At 38.7% G+C, this 24804-nt stretch overlaps 1 pseudogene and 3 gene segments (V, D, J or C); 3 read left to right on the top strand and 1 right to left on the bottom strand.

The window, feature by feature from the left end:
• Nucleotides 1-2785: 2785 nt before the first annotated feature.
• Nucleotides 2786-3890, bottom strand: LOC127157758 (uncharacterized; annotated as a pseudogene).
• A 4558-nt stretch (nt 3891-8448) lies between these two features.
• On the top strand, nt 8449-9092 carry LOC127157755 (immunoglobulin kappa variable 1-9-like). The segment is given in 2 exon segments: nt 8449-8637; nt 8744-9092. Coding segments are annotated over 2 exon segments (372 nt in total).
• Nucleotides 9093-20250: 11158 nt separating this feature from the next.
• LOC127157756 (Ig kappa chain V region 3381-like) lies at nt 20251-20857 on the top strand. The segment is given in 2 exon segments: nt 20251-20385; nt 20507-20857. Coding segments are annotated over 2 exon segments (366 nt in total).
• Nucleotides 20858-22623: 1766 nt separating this feature from the next.
• Nucleotides 22624-23205, top strand: LOC127157757 (immunoglobulin kappa variable 1-39-like). The segment is given in 2 exon segments: nt 22624-22782; nt 22877-23205. Coding segments are annotated over 2 exon segments (378 nt in total).
• The last annotated feature ends 1599 nt before the right edge of the window (nt 23206-24804 follow it).

The raw sequence follows: 24804 nt of genomic DNA, 5'->3' as shown, positions 1-24804 counted from the left end.
CACCGAATGTGTACCACAGTGATACAATCTAATGAAACGGTCGTACAAAAACCTCTATTCCACTCGAGTGAACACAAACTCCAGCAGACAGAGAGAAAACAACACTTCAACACACTGATAGTAGAAACACTTAATTTAGTTTTGGTAAAGAATGAAGAGTTTATTCTCTTCTTTATTCTCTCATTTACAATAGACATAAGTCAGCCCTATATTTATCATTCATTTTTGTGTGATGTGCTAATTTAACACTTTAAAAAAAAAAAAAAAAAAAAATATACTAGCTGTGACCTCTCAGGTGACTTTGATTTTGTGGAGTTTCTCATAATGATGTTTCTGTTCTTCGTGTGCAGCTCAATCATCATGATCCACACACATAAAAACCTGCAGCTTCAGACAAATTAATCAAAATGAAAGCTGTGATGCATAAACTTTTTCATATGCTCATTTCAGATGCACATTGTCCAGCCTGAGAGTCCTAATGATCTTTATATGACTCTTTTCAAGCAAATTGATTCACTTGGCAGCCATTTTCAGACATTCTTAATACTGTATGTTTGTAAATTAAACAGAGATGTTAAATATTACAGTGTCTCATAATATAGTAACATTAACAGTCATTAATCTTAGCTGGAAACTATAGAAGTGATTGGATGCTCCAAGACGGCGACTCTGTTGACATACAGTAACTGGAGCAGCTGAATGAAGTATCTTATGTGTCTATAATGTTGAGATTACATGACCAGCTGATTACAATTACATCCAAAGATGCTTCTCCTTCATTCACTTTTAGTGAATGTAGCCTTAGCCAGGAAGAGTTGATGTCATCAGGCGGTATCCAATGATCATTGGGTGTTTCAACCCTAAACCACGACACCCTCAACATTGGTGGGTCAGCAGTGGTGGCCAAATCACTGCCCATCAACTCCCCCCCGGCTTCCAGCTAAACTCCTCTCTCCTGCTCCATAACCAGCAAGAAGCTCTCTCTGCTGCCTCCCCCATCCTGCGAACAGTCATCTTTCTCTCCCTCCCCATCACCCCAATGGCTGTGAGCATCCTCCATACTGACTGGGCGGGGAATCCTCTACAGCCGACCTCGACTGGGAAGAGCCATGCCTGCCAACCTTTCCCCCTGCAGTCCTGCAAGAGATCCTGGTATTTGGCGTTCTTTCTCTCAAACGCTTGCTCACAACCCTCTTCCCATGGGACTGTAAGTTCGATGAGGATGATCTTCTTTGCCTCTTCAGACCACAGTACTGCATCTGGCCTCAGGGTTGTCTGGACAACCGGGGGGGAATTGCAATCTTTCCCTCAGGTCTACCTTCATTTCCCATGATTGGGCCTTTTGCAGCAGATTGGTTCTTGTTGTTACTGTGGTTGGTGGCTTTTGACCTGCTCTTACAAACTTGATTGATGGTATTCCTCTCCCATGTGGTTGGTGTTTATTGCGTCTCTCTTGCTCCAGGGTGTTAGCGAGTATCGTGAGCACCTTGTCATGGCGCCACCTGTATCTACCTTGGGCAAGTGCTGTTTTACACCCTGACAGGATGTGCGCCATGGTACCCCTCTCCCCACAAAGCTTGCACAGTGGATCCTCTCTTAAGCCCCACTTGTGCAAGTTTGTTGGAGTTGGGAGTGTGTCATACACCGATCTTAACAAGAATGAGATGCGGAACGGTTCCAATCTCCGCAGATCTCCCCACGTGACCTTCCTCTTGGGTAAGTCCCACTTGGTCCATGCTCCCTGGGACGCTAGCTCCACTGCCCTAACCCTTCGTCCTTCCTCCTCCAGGTTCCGTACCTCCTCCTAGATCATGGCCCTTCTATCCTTGGATCCAGCCTTCCCCCATTGCTGGATATGGGAAGTTCCAAGACCCTGTCTTCCTGTGCATGGCGTTCCCCTGATGTCACGTAGCTTCAACATACTTTCAGCTTGTGCAACAGATGAGTCAGCTGCCCACTTGTGTCCTGATCTTGTAAGGATACCTGCCTGCCTGACTTGTTCATCCTGGGAGTCTCTGTATGTCATTATGACTCTGCACTTTGCTACCTTGAATTCCTCCACCACGGATGACAGAGGGAGCTGCCCTGATCTTATATAAAGGCCTACTGAAGTGAAGCTTGGAGGGATTCCCAACCACCTCCGGAGGTACTTGTTGATCTTTCTCTCCACTCTTTCAACACTTGTCATGGGAACTTCATACACCGTTAACAGCCACATGAGTCTTGGCAGCAATCCATGTTGGAAACTTCCCGGGAGCCCTGATTTTTCGATCTTCCTCAGCCATTCCTCTGTCTGCTTCTCTGTACTGCTGATGTTGTTCCTGTCGGTAAGTGAATCATCAAACCACTTCCCGAGGAACTTAATTGGATTTTCCTTTAACGATGGAATCACCTCCCCTTGCAGATGCAGCGTGACTCTTTTTGTCAGTTTACCTTTCCTGATTACCATGTACCTGGATTTCTTTGGCTTAAACCTCATTCTGGCCCACGTTGCCATGCGGTCCAGAACAGTTAGTACCCACCTCGCCTCCACATGGGTTGTGGTCGTCACAGTAAGGTTGTCCATGTAACCTCTTATCGGGGGTTGTCGGATACCTGATTGCATTTTTGGGCCTCGGGCTTCCTTCCCAGCAGCTGCTATTATGAGGTTCATTCCCATGATGAAGAGGATGGGGGAGATTGTACAGCCAGTTACGATCCCTTTTGCCAGGTTTTGCCACTGGGTGGTGAAGTGGCCTGTCTTGAATCGTAGCTGGATTCCGCCAAAGTAACTGATGATTATTCCCTAGATGTGCTGAGGTATGAGGTAATGGTCTAGAGCTGCATGGATGAGGGCGTGAGGGATTGATCTGTAGGCAATAGCCCACAGATCACAAGTCCAGCCAAACAACGGTCAGGTTGCCATTGCTGGCCTTGGTCTCCCGGATCATCTGACTGAGAACCCCAGTGTGTTCCAGACATCCAGAGAAGCCCGGGATCCCCCCTTTCTGGATAGCAGTGTCGATGTATCCATTCTCAGTCATGTATGAGGTCATCCTCTTAGCCAGTACGGAGAAGAAAATCTTGCATTCTACACTTAACAGTGAGATTGTTCTGAATTGGTTTATGGTTGAGGAGTTCTCTTCTTTTGGTACAAAGCAACCTTCTGCCTTTTTCCAACACGATGGAATGTTGCCCTTCTTCCAGATCCTCTGGAACAGCTTCCATAGCCTCCGGAGGAGCATTGGACACTTCTTATATACCTTATAGGGTATACCGCTTGGGCCGGGGGCAGAACCTGACCTAGCCTTCTTCACCACCTCTTGGATTTCCTTCCAGGATGGTTCGCTGATGTTGAGCTCCTTTACAGGTGTATCAATACTGACGATGTTTGGGTTGGCCTCCAGGACCTGATTTCTGAAGATGTCATTGTGAGTTTCTCTCAAGAATGCCTCCACGACTTCTCTGGGGCTAGTCAGCCTTCCAGACTTTGCTTCACCCAGCAGTGTTCTGGTGAATCGGAAGGGGTCTTTGGTGAACTGAGATCTTTTGTTCTCCCTATCCTTCCTTCTTTTCCGAGTACTTTCTGCTCTTCGGAGTCTGCAGAGACGTTCTCGGAGTTGACTCGTCAGGTCCTTGATGCCTTCCCTTTCGTAAACCGTGGATCTTTTAAACTGCTTATTAAGCGTCTTGATTTCTTCCCTTAAGTGGTGGATTTCCCTTTCTCTTCTGCTTGGTTGGTGTACAGCTCTGATGTTCACCTTCTTATCCTCCAATCCGAACCACTCCCTTGCCAGATTGTACGTTGTTGTGAGAGTGTTGACTTTCTGCTCAGCTGTCCCTGCTAGTGTGGCTTCTAGCACTTTGTCGAGATCTTGGTCTAGTTGGTCCCATTCCTTGGTGTCGCCCATCTTGGGCCATTTAATTCGCTCCCTCGCAGGGTGGGTTTCGGCGTTTCAGCGTTTTGTTCAAAATATGATTGTCACGGGTGCGGAGCAAAGCGACAGACACAGTGGGCGTGACGTCAGGCCTCGGAGAGGCTTTTATTAAACAATAAACAGAAAGTGTCCAAAAAGGGGGAAAAAGTGTCCAAAATAAATGGAGGATCTGGTGTCCTCGACGTGAAGGGAATCCGTGAAGGAGGGGCAGTGTTCAGAAGGGAAGGGTCCAGGTAAGGGGCGGAGTCCGGCGGCCGCACTTGCTCCCCGCCGGGGTCCGCGGCAACGTGGCGGGTAGCGGCTTCCTTTAGCGGCTTCATCCATTCCTTAGCGGCGGCACTTCCTCAGGCGGGTGAGAAGGCCCGGCATCCTGGCCCGCAGCCATTTCCATGCAGCTCACATCCGGACCGTGGGTCCGGCAGCTCGTCCTTCCTATCGGCGGCGCTCGTCCCTTTACGCACCCTTCCTGGACCCACGAGGACACCAGCATGCATGCACGGGGAAGAGACCGGTCTCCTGAGGAGAGGCGCACTCGGCATTTTAACAGCGGCAGTGATGAGGCTTCATTCACATCAGGTGTGCCTCATCACACGCCGCCAGACCTGGATGTTTCAGCGCCCCTCCTCCTCCCACACGCCCACTCCCGTCGGGAGCCTGGTGAAGGGCGGCGATTACCGACGGGGTGAAGCTGACAATTAGGGGGGGAGGCAGCCGACTCGTCACAATGATTTTTTTATTTTTTTATTTATGAAACTTACCCACATTCAGGTGTTTATTAAAAAAAAAAGGTCTTTCGATCTTTTGTATGTTCAGATATTCATATAACAAAATATGTACAAAAATAATATGTAAATAGGGACATAGTAGTATACTTAAAATATGATGTAAAGCTCACTTAGAGAAAACGTACGAGTATACTTGCAGTATGAAAATACTAAACTAGTTTACTGAGACTATATTTCAAAGTGTACTAAAAATGTTACAAGTATTTAATTAGTAAACTATCAGTATACCTATAAGTTCACTTTTAGTATAGTTGCAGTACAAACTAAAAACTTAGATGTAAATAATTGTGTACTCAAAGTTTACTACTGTTATACTTGAAGTACACTTTTATATACTAGAAAATGAACCAATTTAGTCCCAAGGAGTATTGAAATAGTAAACATACAAGTATACTACAAGTACACTGATATTTGTATACTTACTCCATAAAGTATACTTAAATAGACTTGAACTTTACTTAAGTATACTTAATAAAATACCTTTGGTAAGGGTGAGAATTGATTCCAAAAAGAATCGATTCTGAGGTTTTGGGAATAGAGAGTCGATTCCAACCTTCGGATCCCATCAAGGGTTATTTTACAGTGAAACCGGCTTATGTTGTCCACATTTTTGAGTGCTGCACAACAGAATAGATCATGATATGATCGAGGGTCTTTATCTAATTTACATCTTAATTTTTTCTTTTTCAGCCTTTCTATCAGCCAATAATAATTCTGAAAGAACACGCAGAGAGCACACATTAGTGGCCGAGAGCGCATCTGACTGACAGATAAACCACAAGCTTTTATATCAGTGTTGTTGTTAAAATTAGGTTTTGTTTTTTTTTGTTTTTTTCTGTGTACAATTCATTACGCATAACGCATACAGTTAAAGTAATCATTTAGACACTTTTAGACACTTCATGTCTTACTCTTCAATGCAGCGTAATTTTTACAAATAAACCTTGATATTATGAGAAGGCTTCTTTCTACGACTTTTATATCCTGCTGTTATGGCAAAATTACATTCCTCCAATCTTAAAAACAAGAACTGAATATTTATTTAAAAAAAAAAAAAAAAACACAGTGAGGAATCAATTCTTGGAATTGAATCCTATTGATTCCAGAACAAGAAATTAGAATCAGACTCGATTCCAAAAAAATTCTGAATCGAGCAGCCCTACCTGAGAGGTGTTTCAAAGATGGATGAGTGAAATGACTTTGATATTCCTCAACTTTATCTCAGTAATTCCCCTATTATCAGACACTGCTGGCTGCAGAATAAATAGGTGGGAAATACACCTGTGAAGAGAATATTTATACGGTGATTTCTGTGAGATGCTGCATTCCCTTACCAAAAGGCAGTATACTTCAAGTTTATATTATTAAGTACACTTAAGTAAAGTTCAAGTATATTGTCAGTATACTTTATGTAGTAATTATACAAATGTCAGTGTACTAATATTATACTTGTATGTTTACTATTTCAATACTCCTTGGGACCAAATTGTCCCATTTTCTTGTATATAAAAGTATATTTGAAGTAAAACAGTAGTAAACTTAGAGTACACAACTAGTTTACATTGGCGTTTTTAGTTTGTACTGCAACTTTACTAAAAGTGAACTTATAGGTATACTGAAAGTTTACTAATTAAATACTTGTAGCATTTTTAGTCCACTTTGAAGTACAGTCTCAGTAAACTACTAGTTTAGTAGTTTTATACTTTAAGTATACTTGTACGTTTTCTGTAAGTGCATTTACATTATACTTCAAGTATACTACTATGTCCTTATCTAGGTATTCATTTGTATATATTTTGTTATATGAATATCTGAACATACAAAACACCAAAAGAAAACTGAACAAAACCAGAACAAAAACATTTTATTCTAACTGTATGCATTATTTTTAAAACACCTGAATGTAGGTAAGTTTCATTAATAATAATAAAAAAAGAAATAAACAACATTTTGAACAAAAAACTGAAAAAAAGACTATGAATTAGTTTTAGACTGGTATAATAAAAGGGTAGATGGAGTTGATCAACACCCCAAAGCTTGAAAGTCATTATTACCTTTTTATTGGTCAACATTTTGTCTGGTAACGTTACACACTTTTGATGCTGTTTTATGTGTGATGATCCTGTTAGATTACATGTGGAAGCATCTGTTTTTTTTTTTTTTTTTTTTTTTTTTTTTTTTTTTGGATTTCTATACAGAAGATCTGTAATAGTTCACCCTACTGTATAACAATAAAAACACAGATTCTAGGAGCACAAGTATAGCTCAAATATATTTAGACTTTTTCTAAGTATAAGTCAAGCATACTTAAATGTCATTTTAAGTATATTTCTGAGAAGTAAATGAAGCCCATTTCTGAGAAGTGCATAAAAAGTAGACAAAAAATACACTTTTATATTTTTAAGAAGTATACTAATAGCACACTTGAATAAAATTATTTTTCATAAAGGTTCATGCTGATGTGTGTCAAAGCACTGTATTAAGAATCAGTGAAATATCCACTAAAATGACTTAGTTTTCCTTTAAAGATTAAACATTTAAATCATTAAGTTATCACAGAATGTTAAACAATGAAAAATGTTACTGAAAAATTATATTTGTGAATATAAAACTATTAGTTTCTGTATATGAGCTGTGTTATTTTGTGTCATTTTCTCTACATAATCCATTCACAATTCGAAGAAAAGTTTTTGTTTGTCTAAGAGGACCAAGCAATTATTTTATTTATTTTTTTTTCTAAGTTTCTGATAAGACCGAGGCAGGCGAGTAGTCTCAATAGTCCTCACCTATATATAACACATATGAAATGAGCTACACAGGAAATTTACGAGCTGGATTATCATTATGAGGAAGTTCTAAAGAAGGCTCAGTGCATATGGTCAATTAGACTGATGAGAAACACCTGAGAACAAACACATCAGAGTTCAGATGAGTGTGACCTCTGGTGGTGGAGTTGAGAAGTGGCAGAGGGTGTAACAGTACCAAGGAAATATAATACTGTATTTCACTTACTAGGTTTCACACTTTCTAGGGAGGAAAAATATGTTTTGGTGTTTGATCATGCAAAACTTGCCACAATGTGCCACAAGCTGCCACAATGTTACCAGTAACAGTTTTCCAAGGTTTCGCTTTTCTTTATAATTTTGTGATGTCTAGATTTGACTGGAGCGCTTGAAGATTCAGAGTAAGTTTTTGTCAAGCAGGAAAATCATCAGTACTAAACAAGCACATTATTAATAGACTCACTGACTCATGATCAAGTCTCACTTATTGTCTGGTTAATCTGATTCTTTCATCTGATATTTACGCACTACTTCAACATGGATGGATGTACTACATTTAACACTGTCAATCAATATTAATGAAAACGAACAAACCTCATCACTCCATAATCAACACAGACTGTAGATATCAAACACCTTCAGCTCCGGCTCCAGTTTGAATGTGTTCATCTCTCACATCAGTGCTGCTGATCTTTGTTGAAATCTCTCAACAGTGTTTGCTCTTATTTTTAAATAAATGAAATAGAAATTTACATTTTGTTAGACCTTTGCTACTATGTTCATGTCAATATGTTTGAAATAAGTAGTTAAGAAATCTGCTTCCACTTCAGTTTTATTTTTATTTTTTTTAAAGAAATGTTATTTCCAATAGCTCACATTTGTCAACAAAGTATTAAAGCTTCTAATGTTTTATAAATTACAAACATGACTAAATAAATTCATCTGTGGTCTGAGACTGACAGCTGCCTGTTCTGTGTATGAAGATCATTTACATAGAGAGACACTTTGCATGAGAGTGTTTATAGTGCTGTGAGTTTAACACTTCATGACTGAGAGCAGAACAGAACAGAATCTTCATCATCACACACGACAAAACAACAACAATGAACAACATCATCATCCTCATCTGGACCATTGCAGCTTTTATTCAAGGTGGGATATTACATTTTGATATGAATAATATGCTATTGTTGTTTTTACTATTTCAATATACCAATATTTTTCTGTTAACAAACTGACTTTATTTTCTCTTCTTCAGAATCCAGAGGAATCACTCTGACTCAACCGGAAGTTAAAACTGTCCAACAGGGTCAAACCGCTACAATAGAGTGTAATATAGATGTAGGAATATATAGCAGCTACTTAGCCTGGTATCAGCAGAAACCTGGACAAGCTCCTAAACTCCTCATATATTATATAAACAGCCTCCAGTCAGGAACTCCATCTAGATTCAGTGGCAGTGGAACAGCAAGTACTGGACGAGATTTTACTCTGACCATCAGTGGAGTCCAGACTGAAGATACAGGAGATTATTACTGTCAGAGTTTACACTGTCCTAGTAGCTGTGTGTTCACACAGTGATAAAGAGTCGTACAAAAACCTCCGTCAGTCAGAGTCACAGTGACTGCACTGATACAGATGAGAGAAACTGCAGCTGCTGATGGGTGTGAATCAACTCAATCACTCTTGTCTGTAGATCACTATATTGCAATGCAGAACACGATCTAATAATAAATTCAGTCTGTACACTGTAAAAAATAAAAAACACAATTTGTTGAGTCAGCTTAAAATAATTTGTTACCCTGCTGCCTTAAAATTTTAAGTTCAGTCAACTAAAATAAGTTTATTCAACTTGAAATGTTAAGTTGTACTAAGTAACAACTTAGATATTTGTGTTTGCTAAACTTAACAGATCGGTAAATAACCCAGCTGCCTTAAAATTTTAAGTTGATTCAACTCAAATATCTAAGTTGTCACTTAGTATAATTTAACATTTCAATTTTTTTATTGAGTTGACTGAACTTAATTTAAAGGCAGCCAGGTTACAAATTATTTTAAGCTGACTCAACAAATGTTTTTTTTTTTTTTTTACAGTGTACTGGTTAGGTTAAACACTAAACAACACTCAACAAGCATTGCAGTCAAAAAAATAAATAAATAAATTAGCTTGCATGTTACTATCATATTGACTGTTTATTGGTACTAGTAATGCACATATTAATGCCTTTTTCTGCATGACCATATTTTAGATCCCTTTATCCACCTCATAACTATTAATAAGCAGCAAATTAGGAGTTTATTCAGCCAAATGTTGTAGTTAATAGTTGGTTAACTGTGCGAATCTGGTTTGTACAACGTGGACTTTGACTTGTGTAGCGGTTAGTATAACCACTAGAGATGCTAAACAGAATAAAAGTTTGATATTCAACATCACAAAATATCATTTGTTGTCCACAGCATTACAGTCAAACACTGAATTAAAATTTATTATATTTAAAAATTCAAATACAAAAGAACCAAAACACACACTGTATATGGTGCCTGTGCAGCAGCATGGAGTCAGACTATGAGACCAAAAACACATTTCATGTTAAAAAAAAAAAAAAAAAAAAAAAAAGAAGAAGAAAAAGAAAGAAACTGGATGTTCCTGCTATTATGTTTAGCAAAAATCAAACACTTCAGTTCATAAGAAGAACCTCATAGCAGCAGTCAAACACAGTTGTTAGTCTGATGGTTTGAGGACGTTTTGTTTCATCAGGATCTGGACTGTTTGCCATCATTAAAATTTTGCTCTGGCCTTGACAAATTCCAGATTGAGCCTTCACAACACAACTCTATGACTACATGAATCACTACTGCTCACATTACACAAGTCTTGTCATTTTTGTGTTGTATCAATGCAGGACCAGAGTAGAACTGGAAGAATAACTGTATCTAACATTGTAATGGAGACCTGCATAAAATCATGAAAGAAAAGGTTCTGAAGTCTCGTCCAGTATTTCACTAACACCAGCAGTGTGGTTTTGTGGGGCTGAGGTGGAGAGAGAGGAAGTTTTTCATGAAAGGGAGCTGGGAAAGATGGAGTTTGTAGATCATGAACAGCGACCACATCACAGTCACTGCTAGAGACACCACCGGGCTTCAATATGACCACCAAAAACCTGTTCACTGCACACAGACAGTGTGGCTTATTAATAATAAAATGAGACTTTTTGTAACATTTAATTCAAACTATTTCTGAACATTGCACAAACAAAATTGTACAAACAATAAAGGATAACAAAACAGATGTGTCTACATTCTGTCATCTCTGTTTCTCATATGTGGTGATGAGTATTCATTCATAAGTTTATTCTGTTGAATTACTTTGTCCTAAACAGTCCTCTTTCTCTTATATGTAGCTTTGGAAAAATTTGCTTTATTCCAGAGAATCTGTTTGTCATAAACAGCCCAATATGTACCTAAAGTCCTACTCTTTTTAGTGAAGTGTTTTGTTCAGATGGTGATACTAAAACAGTTACTGTTAAATAATAGCTTTAAAATGAGACACAGGTCCACCCTGTTTCACCAAGGTTCATCCACTTGGAGATTTCTGGTCTCGTCACTGATCTGAGATGACATTTGGCCTTTTTTATCATGGAGTTTCCTACAGTATACAGGGGCGGATCTAGAAAAAAAATGTTAGGGTGGCAAAGGGGTGGCATGGGGCCTATGAGGGGTGGCAACACCAAAGCAAGCCCCCATGCATAGTTTTTGGGGATTTATAGTCACACAGTTGTGTTTACAAATATTGCATTCCCATCAATAAGACATGCGGCTCTATTAAATTACTAAGATGGTATAAATCATGTTTTAGTGCAAGCTTAAGATGTTAATGTTGATGATTTAATGTTAATTTTCTAACATTAGAAAGAAATACAATAATTTCAAAGCACTGAACTGGATCAGTTTTGGAAACACTGTTTGATGTGTTATTAACAGAGGTGGGATTGTCTGCAATCACCCAGAACACACTATCAACCATATAATCTAGCAACACCCCAGCAACTGCATAGCAAGAGTTTAGCAACCACCCAGAATATCCTAGCAACTAACTGGCAACACCTTAGCAAACATCTAGAACATCTGACCAAACTATTTGTTTTTAAACAGGACTTTGTCTTTCAAACTTTTTTATCTAGTTATTACAGGTATTCTTAAATGTAACTATAGCAGTTTATGACACAGTGTATAACACATTTCAGCTTTTATTCACTATTTATTTATATAACATTGTTGTGAAGCATCAGGCAGAGAGGCAAACAACATTCAGTGTCCATGCAAGATCAGAATGCAAAGGTTATAATGTCCAGAGCCATAAAACCAAGAGAATAATCCAAAACAGACCACTCAGAAAAGCAGTGTGAAAAACAAAACTTCACACTGAGGGAACAAACAGTCAGGGTTTAAATAGGCCAGTCTAATTAGACTGATGAGAAACACCTGAGAACAATCAGAGTTCAGGTGAGTGTGACATCTGGTGATGAATTGAGAAGTAGCAGAGGGTTTGACAATACCTAGAAAAATAATATAATCATATTGTATTTCTTGAAACTATATAAAAACCCTTGTCAGATCAACCATATTACCGCAAATGTTGTGTTACAACCCCAGATTTCAAAGAGGCTCGTTAGCAGAGGGGTTAAGCAACATAAAGCAGGACACACTACTTAAGCAAATCAATTCTCTTATTTATTAAGAATCAAAATTCCAGGTGTCACGTAAATAATGGCAACATAAATAAAAATTAACAACTTACAAAAATAACAAAAAGCAAATCGAACAAATCAAATAAACACACAAACATAGATCAACAACAATCAAACACAACGCAAAACAATACGGCATGACTCCTCAGCGGGTGGCCGAATAAGACACGTACAGACCTCTTCATTCTCAAGCCTTTTACAAGGCCGCAGTATACCACAATTGCACACGAGGCTCAACAAGTACGGGCCATGCTCACACGGAGCTCAAGGAAAAACCAGATCTGCCACGCGCTAGAAAACGAGCCACACCACTTCCCCCCAAACCCCAACGCCACTTCCGCTTATAAGCCAACAGCTCTCCACCGAATTGGGCGTAGGTGAAGGGCGGAGTTATCCAAAGAGAAAAAAAAAAGAAAAATATTAATTAATACACGCACACACGAACAACACCATACATGCATAACTCCGGGAAAAAAAAGATAATTTAATTAAATAATAAACTTTACCGTAACACTTCCCCTCCTAAAGATAGTAACAGTTTTTACTTTTCCATCTTTTGTTTCCTAATGAAGACACAAAGGAAAAAAAAACTGATTCTATAAAATCAATTTTCAAACATAAAAACATGACAGTGCATCTGCCACCACATTTTCAGTTCCCCTTTTGTGACGAATCTCCAAATTGTATGGTTGCACCATTAAAGCCCATCGCATTAAGCGCTGATTATGATTGTACATTTTACTAAGGAAAACTAACGGGTTGTGATCTGTATGGACGATAACAGGAAATAAACTTCCCCCAACATAAACTTCGAAGTGCCTTAGTGCCAACAGTAGTGCTAACGTTTCTTTCTCAATGGTGGAATAGTTTAATTGATGACGATTAAACTTAGCAGAAAAGTACGATACAGGATGCGCCACTCCGTCAGCACCCTCCTGGAGAAGAACAGCTCCCGCTCCCACGGCACTAGCGTCCACCTCCAACTGGAACGCACGGGACACGTCTGGAGCAGAGAGGACCGGAGCACTACAAAGGAGAGACTTGGCAGAATGAAAAGCCTGATGGCAATCATCAGTCCAACAAAATTCAACCTTCGGGCTACGCAATTTCGTTAATGGTGCCACAACACTTGAAAAATTCTTACAAAAACACCGGTAGTATCCCACCATACCAAGGAACCTTCGGAGTTCTCGTCGCGTAGTAGGCATGGGGTACTCCAGTATAGCAGAGATCTTGAGATCTAACGGCTTCACCAAACCATTTCCCACTTGTTTTCCTAGATAGGTGACAGAAGCTTTAGCAAACTCACATTTTTGAAGGTTCAACGTAAGAGATGCAGCGGATAAACGGCGGAAAACATCCGAAAGAGTTGACAGATGGTCAGCCCAAGTAAGCGAATAGATAACTACGTCATCCAAGTAAACACTGCAATGAGGAACATTGCCCAATACCATGGACATTAAACGTTGAAAAGTAGCCAGCGCATTTCGTAAACCGAAGGCCATCCATGTATACTGGAGAAACGCGTCCGGAGTCACAAACGCAGAGATTGCAGAGCCGCGCTCGGTTAAAGGCACCTGCCAATAACCTTTTAAAAGGTCTAATTTTGTGATGTACTTCGCAGCGCCGATGTTATCAATGCAGTCATCAATGCGAGGAAGTGGAAATGCATCAGGCACCGTAACGGAATTTATCTTTCGAAAATCTGTGCAAAAACGGAACGTTCCATCAGCTTTCGGCACTAAAACGCATGGCGAGCTCCACGGGCTGCTACTTGGGACGGCAAAACCATTTCGCAAAAGGTAGTCAACTTCACTCTTCAACGCCTCCCTCTTACCTACCGAGCAGCGATAGGCATGCTGTTTAATTGGTAACGAATCTCCCACATTAATATCATGCGCAAGAATAGTTGTACCACGAGGCACATCGCTAAACAAATCTGGGAAACTCCCTAACAAATGCTGTATATCCCGCGCCTGGTCGTGTGACAAATAAGAGAGTTGAGATGGCAAAGTCAGTAACAGTTCCGAATTTCCCATTCGCCCCCCGTTTAAAACCTCACTCGACACGGTCAAGTCATCCTCCACCTCAACAGGTAATGTGTGAGTTAACAAAGACACCCGCTCCTCGGATTCAGTCATTTGTTCACACACCAGAACACTGACACTATTCACATCAGTACGACCAAAATATGGCTTTATCACATTGACATGACAAAAACGAGTCTTCCTCCTTCGCTCGGGGGTATGAATGACGTAACCCATCTCGCCAACCTTGCTCTTGACTAAATAGGGACCCGAAAAGCGTACAGCTAAGGCAGACCCCAGAGTAGGAATTAAAATCAAAACTTTGTCACCCGGCAGAAAGTTACGCACCACTGCCTTTCTGTCATAGATGCGCTTCATCTTCTGCTGTGAAGAGGAAAGAGCTTCCTTGGCAAAAGTACAAGCTTTTCGCAGACGTTCGCGGATACGAGAGACTAGATCAATGACGTTAGTCTTTTCGGAAGAACTGGTACCCAAAAATTCCTCCTTTAACATTTTCATTGGTCCCCGAACCTCATGGCCGAACACCAATTCTGATGGGCTAAAACCCAACGAATCCTGTCGTGCTTCCCGCATTGCGAATAAAACAAAAGGAACTCCCTCGTCCCACTCGTCCCCAGTCTCAGCACAAAACTTCCTAAGCGCTGATTTTAGGGTTTGGTGCCAACGCTCCAGAGCACCCTGGGATTCCGGATGGAACGCGCTCGACACGACATGAGAAACTCTCAACGCCTTTAACGAGTTCCTAAACACACGAGATAAAAAATTTGAGCCCTGATCGGATTGGACAATTTTAGGCAACCCAAAAGTTGTGAAGAATTTCATTAAAGCTTTTACAACAGACTTGGCGGTTATATTCCTTAAAGGAATCACTTCTGGAAACCGAGTAGAAGCGCACATCATAGTCAACAGGTACTTGGCACCAGACTTGGCACGGGGAAGAGGACCCACGCAATCGACTAGCACGCGCTCGAACGGTTCACCCACAGCAGGTATAGGACAGAGAGGAGCTGGAGGCACAGATTGATTGGGCTTCCCACTAACCTGGCAGACGTGACAGGACTTACAATATCTGGCAATGTCCGATTTCAACCCCGGCCAAAAGAAATGCTTAAGCACCCTTTGATAAGTTTTATTAATTCCGAGATGACCGGACCAAAGATGGTCATGTGCCAAACGTAACACAGACTGCCGAAATTTTTGAGGGACCACTATCTGATAAACCCACTCAACCTCATCGTCTTGCTTACCCCTTGGCGTATGGTTCCATTTCCGCATTAACACAGTGTCCTTGTAAAAGAAATGTTGATTACACAGTGACGGCGAACTAATCTCTGCACTCGCTCAACATTTTTGCAAGGTGGAATCGCTTAACTGCGCATCAATTAAAGCTTCGCGAGAAACTTGTAAATCGGAACCCAGATCAAAACGAACAGACGCCACCGTCGTTGGATCTTTATCCACAGATTCAGGTAATGAATCATTTCCTAAAATCTGGGAAAAAATAGCGTCGTGAAGACAGTTACTCTTTTGATCAGCTTTTGTTTGTGCTCGAGTCGTAACGACACTACTAGAAAAAACTCCTGGCAAAGTTTCCGCGACTAAATCAATCTGCGCGCTACAAGGAACATCGGTCACTTGCACAGCCGGCATCACTTTACCACCAGCAATATCATTCCCCATAATGAAATCAATTCCTTTAACTGGTAAAGATGAGCGAACAGCTACCTTAAAACATCCAGACGCCAATTCAGACATTACCCATACGCGGTGCAACGGGACAGTTACAAACCCCATCTCAATGCCCTGCACAATCGTGCTCGTCTCACACGCAGTGGATGCACAGAAATCTAACGTATCTGATAAAATAAAGGACTGAGATCCCCCAGTATCACGCAAGATCCGTACGGATTCCCTACCATTTAATCCCTCATTCAATGATACGAACCCGTCGAAAATAAAAGGCTTAAAACAAGGGTCAGGCTCGGGAATAGAAACAGATGGAAACGTGTTTACTAAAACAGAACCTCGCGGTTGCACGGTTTCCTGTCGTTCTTGCTTTCGTTTAAGGTTACGGCATTCGGACATCACATGTCCCAATTTATGACAATAGCTACATTCTTTTCGAGACTTGGTGCTGGAAGGAACCCACCTATTACCATCAGGAAATTTCTCATCATCCTGTCTTGATAACACGTACGCTTAACAAACGCCGATTTGTGCATTAAAATATACTCGTCCGCTAATACAGCCGCCTGTTGCACAGAGCTGACTTTTTGTTCGTTCAAATATAACACAGTACGTTCGGGAACACAGTTCTTAAACTCATCATCAGTTCTCGCAAAGAATTAAAATCCGTAACCTTACACACTTTTACCCAGCGATCAAACAAAATGCTTTTCTCACGAGCAAACTCAACATAAGTTTGAGACGTTGATTTCTTCGCCGTACGAAAACGCTGTCGATAATGCTCAGGTACCAACTCATATGCCCGCAAGATCGCAGTTTTAATGGCTTCATACCCAGTGCTCTCCTCAACAGAAAGTGATGCGCAAACTTCCTGCGCCTTACCTGTTAACTTGCATTGAAGCATTAAAGCCCATACTTCATTTGGCCACTTCAAAACGGTCGCAATCCGCTCAAAAGCTTGGAAATAAGCCTCTACTTCTTTCTCATGAAAAGATGGCACTAATGCAATATTCTTTGCAACATCAAAATTTATTGACGGAACAACTGCTGAATCAGCCTCATTATCAACCGTAACAGAATTATTCGAAACCATACTCACGTTATTTGGACCAGCAGCAGCCTGTAATTCCAACTGTCTCATACGCACTTTCATGTCCGCATCTATTCGATACATTACACATCTGATGTTATAAATCATCTTGTCTGGCTTGAGCTCGGTCCTGCGCTTCGAGTTGTAAACACGCTAAACGAAGCTTTAAACGCCAATCTGAACGAATTTCAGGTGTTGCCCCAGAAGAAAGAGAAACTGGTTTGAATTTAGGCAGGGAAAAAGGTGGACCCACCCCACCCACAGCCACATTCGCTGGAGTGGTCGGGTCAACGACCGGCACTCGGGAGAAACCTTCTGTATCTGCCACTACTTCCGGAACTTGAACATCCTCCGTAGCAGGAACAATGCCTTTCTCACGAAGTGCCGCAGTGATAAATGCTTTGATCTCAGCTTTGCGCTGTGTTTTAATAATAGAAATATCATAGTGCTGAGCGATCAACAATAAATCGTTCTTACGACAGTCCTCTAACATCTCAACACTAGGTTGATCTATGAATTGATTTAAATCAAAAGTTGCCATAATAAAGAAACAAATGAGCAAAGAAAGAAAAAAAAAACAAAAAACAGACACACAGCCCGGTCCTACCTACCTTACCAGAAGCCTAGCTAAACTCAGCTAGTCTTCAGAGGGTACCGATTAAGAGATTTCCCCTTCCCCGGAATACCTCCAAAAATAACAAACTAAAATAACAAACCAAAATAATAAACAGTGAACCGACGACAGAACTGGCGCAAAGCTCAGCCTGTTGGTTCACTCTAACTAATTCGCTCATCCCAGACTCTCGAACTATAATCTATTATTTGTTAAACGAAATTTAAAATCCTGGACGAGCCCCCATTTATGTTACAACCCCAGATTTCAAAGAGGCTCGTTAGCAGAGGGGTTAAGCAACATAAAGCAGGACACAAATCAATTCTCTTATTTATTAAGAATCAAAATTCCAGGTGTCACGTAAATAATGGCAACATAAAAAAAAAATTAACAACTTACAAAAATAACAAAAAGCAAATCGAACAAATCAAATAAACACACAAACATAGATCAACAACAATCAAACACAACGCAAAACAATACGGCATGACTCCTCAGCGGGTGGCCGAATAAGACACGTACAGACCTCTTCATTCTCAAGCCTTTTACAAGGCCGCAGTATACCACAAGTGCACACGAGGCTCAACAAGTACGGGCCATGCTCACACGGAGCTCAAGGAAAAACCAGATCTGCCACGCGCTAGAAAACGAGCCACACCACTTCCCCCCCAAACCCCAACGCCACTTCCGCTTATAAGCCGACAGCTCTCCACCGAATTGGGCGTAGGTGAAGGGCGGAGTTATCCAAAGAGAAAAAAAAAAGAAAAATATTAATTAATACACGCACACACCATACATGCATAACTCCGGGAAAAAAAAGATAATTTAATTAAATAATAAACTTTACCGTAACAGTTGTCCCAACTAGTCAAACACATTTGTCTGAACAAATAATTTCATATTGTTAAAATTGTAAGGCTTTGTAAGTTCCCAGCATGCATTGCAGCATAAAAAAAAATATCCAGTTACTGTTACAGGATTATTGGTTTGCTGTTTGCTGACTTCATTTAAACTTTTTTTGTTGTTGTTTTGTCATTATTGTTAGTTATTTGTTGTACTGTGATGTAAAGACCTCATCTTTTTAATATGTGCTGATTGCCACTGTTCTTGAGGATTGTGTATCTAGTTTTGAGGCCTAGATACTTTCAATTACTTATATCCATTCTCTGGATATCTTAATCTTGTAAAATGCTTTACAAACAAAGACAACATTTCCTAAATATTAGACTAAGTTATTCATAATGATTTGTATGTTTGCTTATTCATATAACAAAATACATACAAATTAATAAATTTGTCCCTAAATAGGGACATAGTAGTATACTTAAAGTATGATTTAAAGTTCACTTAAAAAAACATGACTAAACTTGTAGTTTACTAAGACTGTACTTCAAAGTGGACTAAAAATGCTACTACAAGTATTTAATTAGTAAACTATCAGTATACCTATAAGTTTACTTTTAGTATAGTTGCAGGACAAACTGAAAACATAGATGTAAACTAGCTGTGTACTCAAAGTTTACTACTGTTTTACTTAAAGTATACTTTTACATACTAGAAATTGGGCCAATTTAGTCCCAAGGAGTATTAAAGTAGTACACTGAAAAGTATACTACTAGTATGCTGATATTTGTATACTTACTACGTAAAGTATACTAAAAAAATATACTTGAACTTTACTTAAGTATATTCAATAAAATAAACTTGAATTATACTTCTTTTTGGTAACGGTACTAGATTTCACTCTAAGGGAAAAAAAAAAAAAAGATGTTTTGCCACTTGTTCATGCAAATCTTGCTGCCACAATGTTTCCAGTAACAGTATAACAGACTCACTGATCAAGTCTCACCAGTAATTTATTGTCTGGTTAATCTGATTCTTTCATCTGTTATTCACACACAACTTCAACATGGATGGATGTATTACATTTAACATTGTCCATCAAGATTGAGGAATACAAACAAACCTCATCTCTCCATAATCAACACAGACTGTAGATATCAAACACCTTCAGCTCCAGTTTGAAGGGAAGCCCGTGTTCATCTCTCATCAGTGCTGCTGATCTTTGTGGAAATATAATTTAATTTAAATTATATTTAAATAAAAATAAATAAATACAATTAAAAAGTACATTTTGTAAGACCTGTTATATTTAAGTCAGTATGTTTGAGACACCTTTTTAATGTTTTCTTTTTCATTCGTTTTAAAATAAATGTTAAATATTTAATTGTGTAATTGTGTACTTTATATAATAATATGTACTTATATATGTACTTCTTAAATACAACTCAATTATGAATAAAATATAATGTGTGAAAAATAAGTATGAATATATGAATAACATACAAGCTGATTAAGAATAGATTTGGGGTTCATTTTTAGGTTGAAACAAGAACAAAAAAACATTGTAGAGAGTGTCTGTCTGTTTTCAATAGCTCACATTCATCACAAAGTATTAAAGTTTCTAATGTTTTATAGATTATGAACGTGACTGAAAAAATTCATCTGTGGTCTGAGACTGACAGCTGCCTGTTCTGTGTATGAAGATCATTTACATAGAGAGACACTTTGCATGAGAGTGTTTATAGTGCTGTGAGTTTAACACTTCATGACTGAGAGCAGAACAGAACAGAATCTTCATCATCACACAAGACAAAACAACAACAATGAACAACATCATCATCCTCATCTGGACCATTGCAGCTTTTATTCAAGGTGGGATATTACATTTTGATATGAATAATAAGCTATTGTTGTTTTTTTAACCATTTTAATATACCAATATTTTGTTATAAAGTCGGTTTACAAACAAAGTGACTTTTTTTCTCTTCTTCAGAATCCAGAGGAATCACTCTGACTCAACCTGAAGTTAAAACTGTCCAACAGGGTCAAACCGCTACAATAGAGTGTAATATAGATGTAGGAATAAATGATGACTACTTAGCCTGGTATCAGCAGAAACCTGGACAAGCTCCTAAACTCCTCATATATTATATAAACAGCCTCCAGTCAGGAACTCCATCTAGATTCAGTGGCAGTGGAACAAGATATACTGGAAAAGATTTTACTCTGACCATCAGTGGAGTCCAGACTGAAGATGCAGGAGATTATTACTGTCAGAGTGTACACAGTGGTCCAGTGTTCACACAGTGATAAAGAGTCGTACAAAAACCTCCATCAGTCAGAGTCACAGTGACTGCACTGATACAGATGAGAGAAACTGCAGCTGCTGATGGAGGTTATTTGTTATAACAGTCTCATTCAGTCCAACATGTTGTGCTGATTTGTGAGTCTCTTTCTGGATCTTCGATGTGTTTTTTTACACAACATCACAATGAATGTATTTAATTCATCATTTAAAATGTTGCACCACAAAAAGTCCAACGAAAGCTGATGATACATGTGAGGGAAACAGCAGTCAGAGTCCTCATGTCCTTTCAATCCAGAATTACACAAAATGTGATCAGCATAAGATCTCCTTTTGTATGTTTTGAACATTAAAATTTCATTCGTCATTTTTTTTCCCTTTCCACAGTGTAAATTCTGCCACATCTCAAATGTTGTACTGTGTTAAGTATCAATCTGTGACTGGTGGAAAAGATGTTTTTTGAGTTGCACAAGCAAATAACATTTTCACACTCGTAATTCAATAAAATTACAGCTTCACTGGAAATGACACACAATTAAAATATTCTGCTCACAAGTGATATTTTCCTTGTTTTTCCTCTTTTTATTGGGGAAAAACCATTGGAAAGTCAGAATAATATAAATCAGAGTGTATTGTAGTAGTTTGTTTCTCTGTTTGTTTGGATTATCATAATTTTGAAAGTAATAATTCCTATTGTTATGATACATCCTATATTGTAACATTGAAAGTATACATAAAAAGGCATTTGAAAAGCAACAACAAATTCATGATGAAGTCAGTGTTTATTATAAATTCAATCTTGGGACATAAAAGTGTTTAAAATAGCCATGTAGGTCTGTATTGTGAAGTAAGAGACAGGTTTAGTGTTGATGTTAACAGCGGGGTTTGTCTCCCTCTGCTGGTTTGGTTTTGAAGAGTCTCTTGAGGAAGTAGAGCTGCAGGTATCCGGCAGTGATGATGACCAGACTCTGGAGAGCAGACCAGCTGTTCACATAAGTGGAGTTGGACTGAAGCAGGTAGAAATCAGCGCCGCGTCTCATTCGCTCGTAGTTATAATAACACCACATGTGGAAGACAAACCTCTGCAGCCTGTTGCTGCTTCATACACAGAGATTTGAGAAATGTGAATGAAATTCAAGGACTTACTGTGTCAAAACAACTTTTCAAAACATTATTTTATTCAGTTAAAGAAAAAAGAAAATTATTCAGTTGTTTGGTGAAGAAAAAAAATAATTATCTGAAATGCAAAAAAAAAAAAAAAAAATCCCAACAAAACCTTTCTTTTCTAATTCCAAAACTTTAAATATTTCCATAAAAGAAAATATATTATTAATTATATATGTTGTTCAAAATTTATGAAAGCTGTTTCCACCACTGAATACAAATATTTAAAAGGGTTTCAACCAATGAATACAAATATTTAAAAATTCTGACTATTTGCAATATCACAATTCTGAGAAAAAAAAAAAAAAAATCAGAATTGCAAGTTTATATCTCACAATTGACTTTTTTCCTCATAATGGCGAGTTTATAACATGCAGTTAAAGTCAGAATTGTGAGATAGTCTATAAACTTGCAATTCTGAGAACACATTAGTCTTTTTCCACTCTAATAAAAATAAAAAAAAAACTGTAACACTGTGAAGTATCTAATCAAGCTGCACTTTAACACAAAAACAGTATATAATAAAAACACTGTGTCTAACATCACAAAGTATTTAACATCTGTTGTTTTGTAGAATATGAAATGCATTCATGTGGTCTGAGACTGACAGCTGCCTGTTCTGTGTATGAAGATCATTTACATAGAGAGACACTTTGCATGAGAGTGTTTATAGTGCTGTGAGTTTAACACTTCATGACTGAGAGCAGAACAGAACAGAATCTTCATCATCACACAAGACAAAACAACAACAATGAACAACATCATCATCCTCATCTGGACACTCACACTGTTTGCTCAAGGTTTGTAGTAAAACTTTTATAACAACAATTACAGTAATTGTTTTAAAATGTGAAATATACATTTTAATTCTTGTCTTTTTTCTCTTTCTTTCAGAGTGTAGAGGACAGTACACTGTTACTCAGAGTCCATCAATAACAGCAGCTCAAGGACAAGAAGTCAGAATAAACTGTAAAGTCAGCAGTAGAGTGTATAGTGGTGATTATTTGACCTGGTACTTACAGAAACCTGGAGAAGCTCCTAAACTCCTCATATATCGTACATCAAGCCGTTACACTGGAACTCCATCTAGATTCAGTGGCAGTGGATCTGACAGTGATTTCACTCTGACCATCAGTGGAGTCCAGACTGAAGATACAGGAGATTATTACTGTCAGAGTTTACACAGTGATAAAGAGCAGCAAACTTGGGTGTTCACACAGTGATAAAGAGTCGATACAAAAACCTCCGTCAGTCAGTCAGAGTCACAGTGACTGCACTGATTTCAGATTTTATTTACTATTTATTTATATAATATAGTTTAACTAGAGCTTTGAATGATTCAGAGTCTGTAAGTTTTTGTCCAGCAGGAAAATCATCAGTACTAAACAGGAACATTTTTATAACAGACTCATTGATCAAGTCTCACCAGTAATTTATTGTCTGGTTAATCTGATTCTTTCATCTGTTATTCACACACAACTTCAACATGGATGGATGTACATTTAACATTGTCCATCAAGATTGAGGAATACAAACAAACCTCATCTCTCCATGATCAACACAGACTGTAGATATCAAACACCTTCAGCTCCAGTTTGAAGGGAAGCCCGTGTTCATCTCTCATCAGTGCTGCTAATCTTTCTGGAAATTTCGCAACAGTGTTTACCCTTTATTTATTAAATAAAATAAATAAATAAATGCAATTAAAAATTACATTTTGTAAGACCTTTGCTGTTATAGTCCACGGTGACCGTACGGTGACCGGGAGGGGACACCTTCGGTTTACTTAAGTTTGTCGTGGCCACGAGATATCAACTCGTGGGAACGTGATATTATGTCGTGGCCACGAGATGCTATGATGAGGGAACAACATCCCGTGGCCACGAGTTTAATGCGTAAACAAACCTGCGTGACCATAGTAACCCGGGATTATCAGAGATAGATTTATTAATATTTTATTTTGAGTTAAGAAATTGCTACTATTTGCTATATTTTGCAAATACTGTAAACGGCAATTATGCCAATAAAGTTTTGACAGAAGTTTTGATTGTATTTATGCCTGTGTGTGACAAATATTGGATAAAAATATCTTGTAGGCCTATTTTATTTGATGTACTTACGTAATATTTATTAATGATAAACTTCTTTCGAATGCATCGCGCACAGACAGCATTCACAAAGACATTTTATCCTTTTATTATCTACATTGCCGTTCAATAGCTAAAAGTAGCTCATAACTTGCCGATTTAGGAGAAAATCTTAAAAATAATGGGCGTGTCAGTCCTAAATTTAGGACTGCTAAGTTTTTGCTCTAAGAGTGTTTCACAAAGCGTTTAGCGCTAAAACTAGCTCCTAAATCTGTGCAACGTAAAGACTGATTTATACGCGTCCGCAAGTTCTGTTGGGTTTGTGAAATCACCCATTTCGCGTGGTGGTGTGCACGGCATCTCGAATGAACTGTTCGTGTGTCACCACATTGCTCACGAAAAATTTTAAATCTGTTTTGGCTGAACAGGTACGCCAGTACAAACATCTCTATAATCCATCAATGCGTGACCATAGAAATAGTCAGATGGCAAATAACTCATCGTGACCCACTTTTGCAAAAAAGTTTGTGATACTATACATTTTAACACTGTTGTGTTGGTTTTTATGGAAGCCCGTTCCCTCCACTGTTAAAAAAAAAAAAAAAAAAAAAAAAAAAAAACGGTAAGTCATAATTATGAGAAACTTTCTCATAATTATGACTTAGTATCTCATTATATTGAGAAAGTTTCTTGTAATAATGAGTTAAACAGTAATAAAATTCTGAAAAAATAAAT

Source organism: Labeo rohita, unplaced genomic scaffold, assembly GCF_022985175.1.
Source record: "Labeo rohita strain BAU-BD-2019 unplaced genomic scaffold, IGBB_LRoh.1.0 scaffold_1198, whole genome shotgun sequence".
Classification (NCBI taxonomy): domain Eukaryota; kingdom Metazoa; phylum Chordata; class Actinopteri; order Cypriniformes; family Cyprinidae; genus Labeo; species Labeo rohita.
The sequence above is the reverse complement of the archived record's forward strand: the minus strand, read 5'-3'. Positions and strand labels throughout refer to the sequence as shown.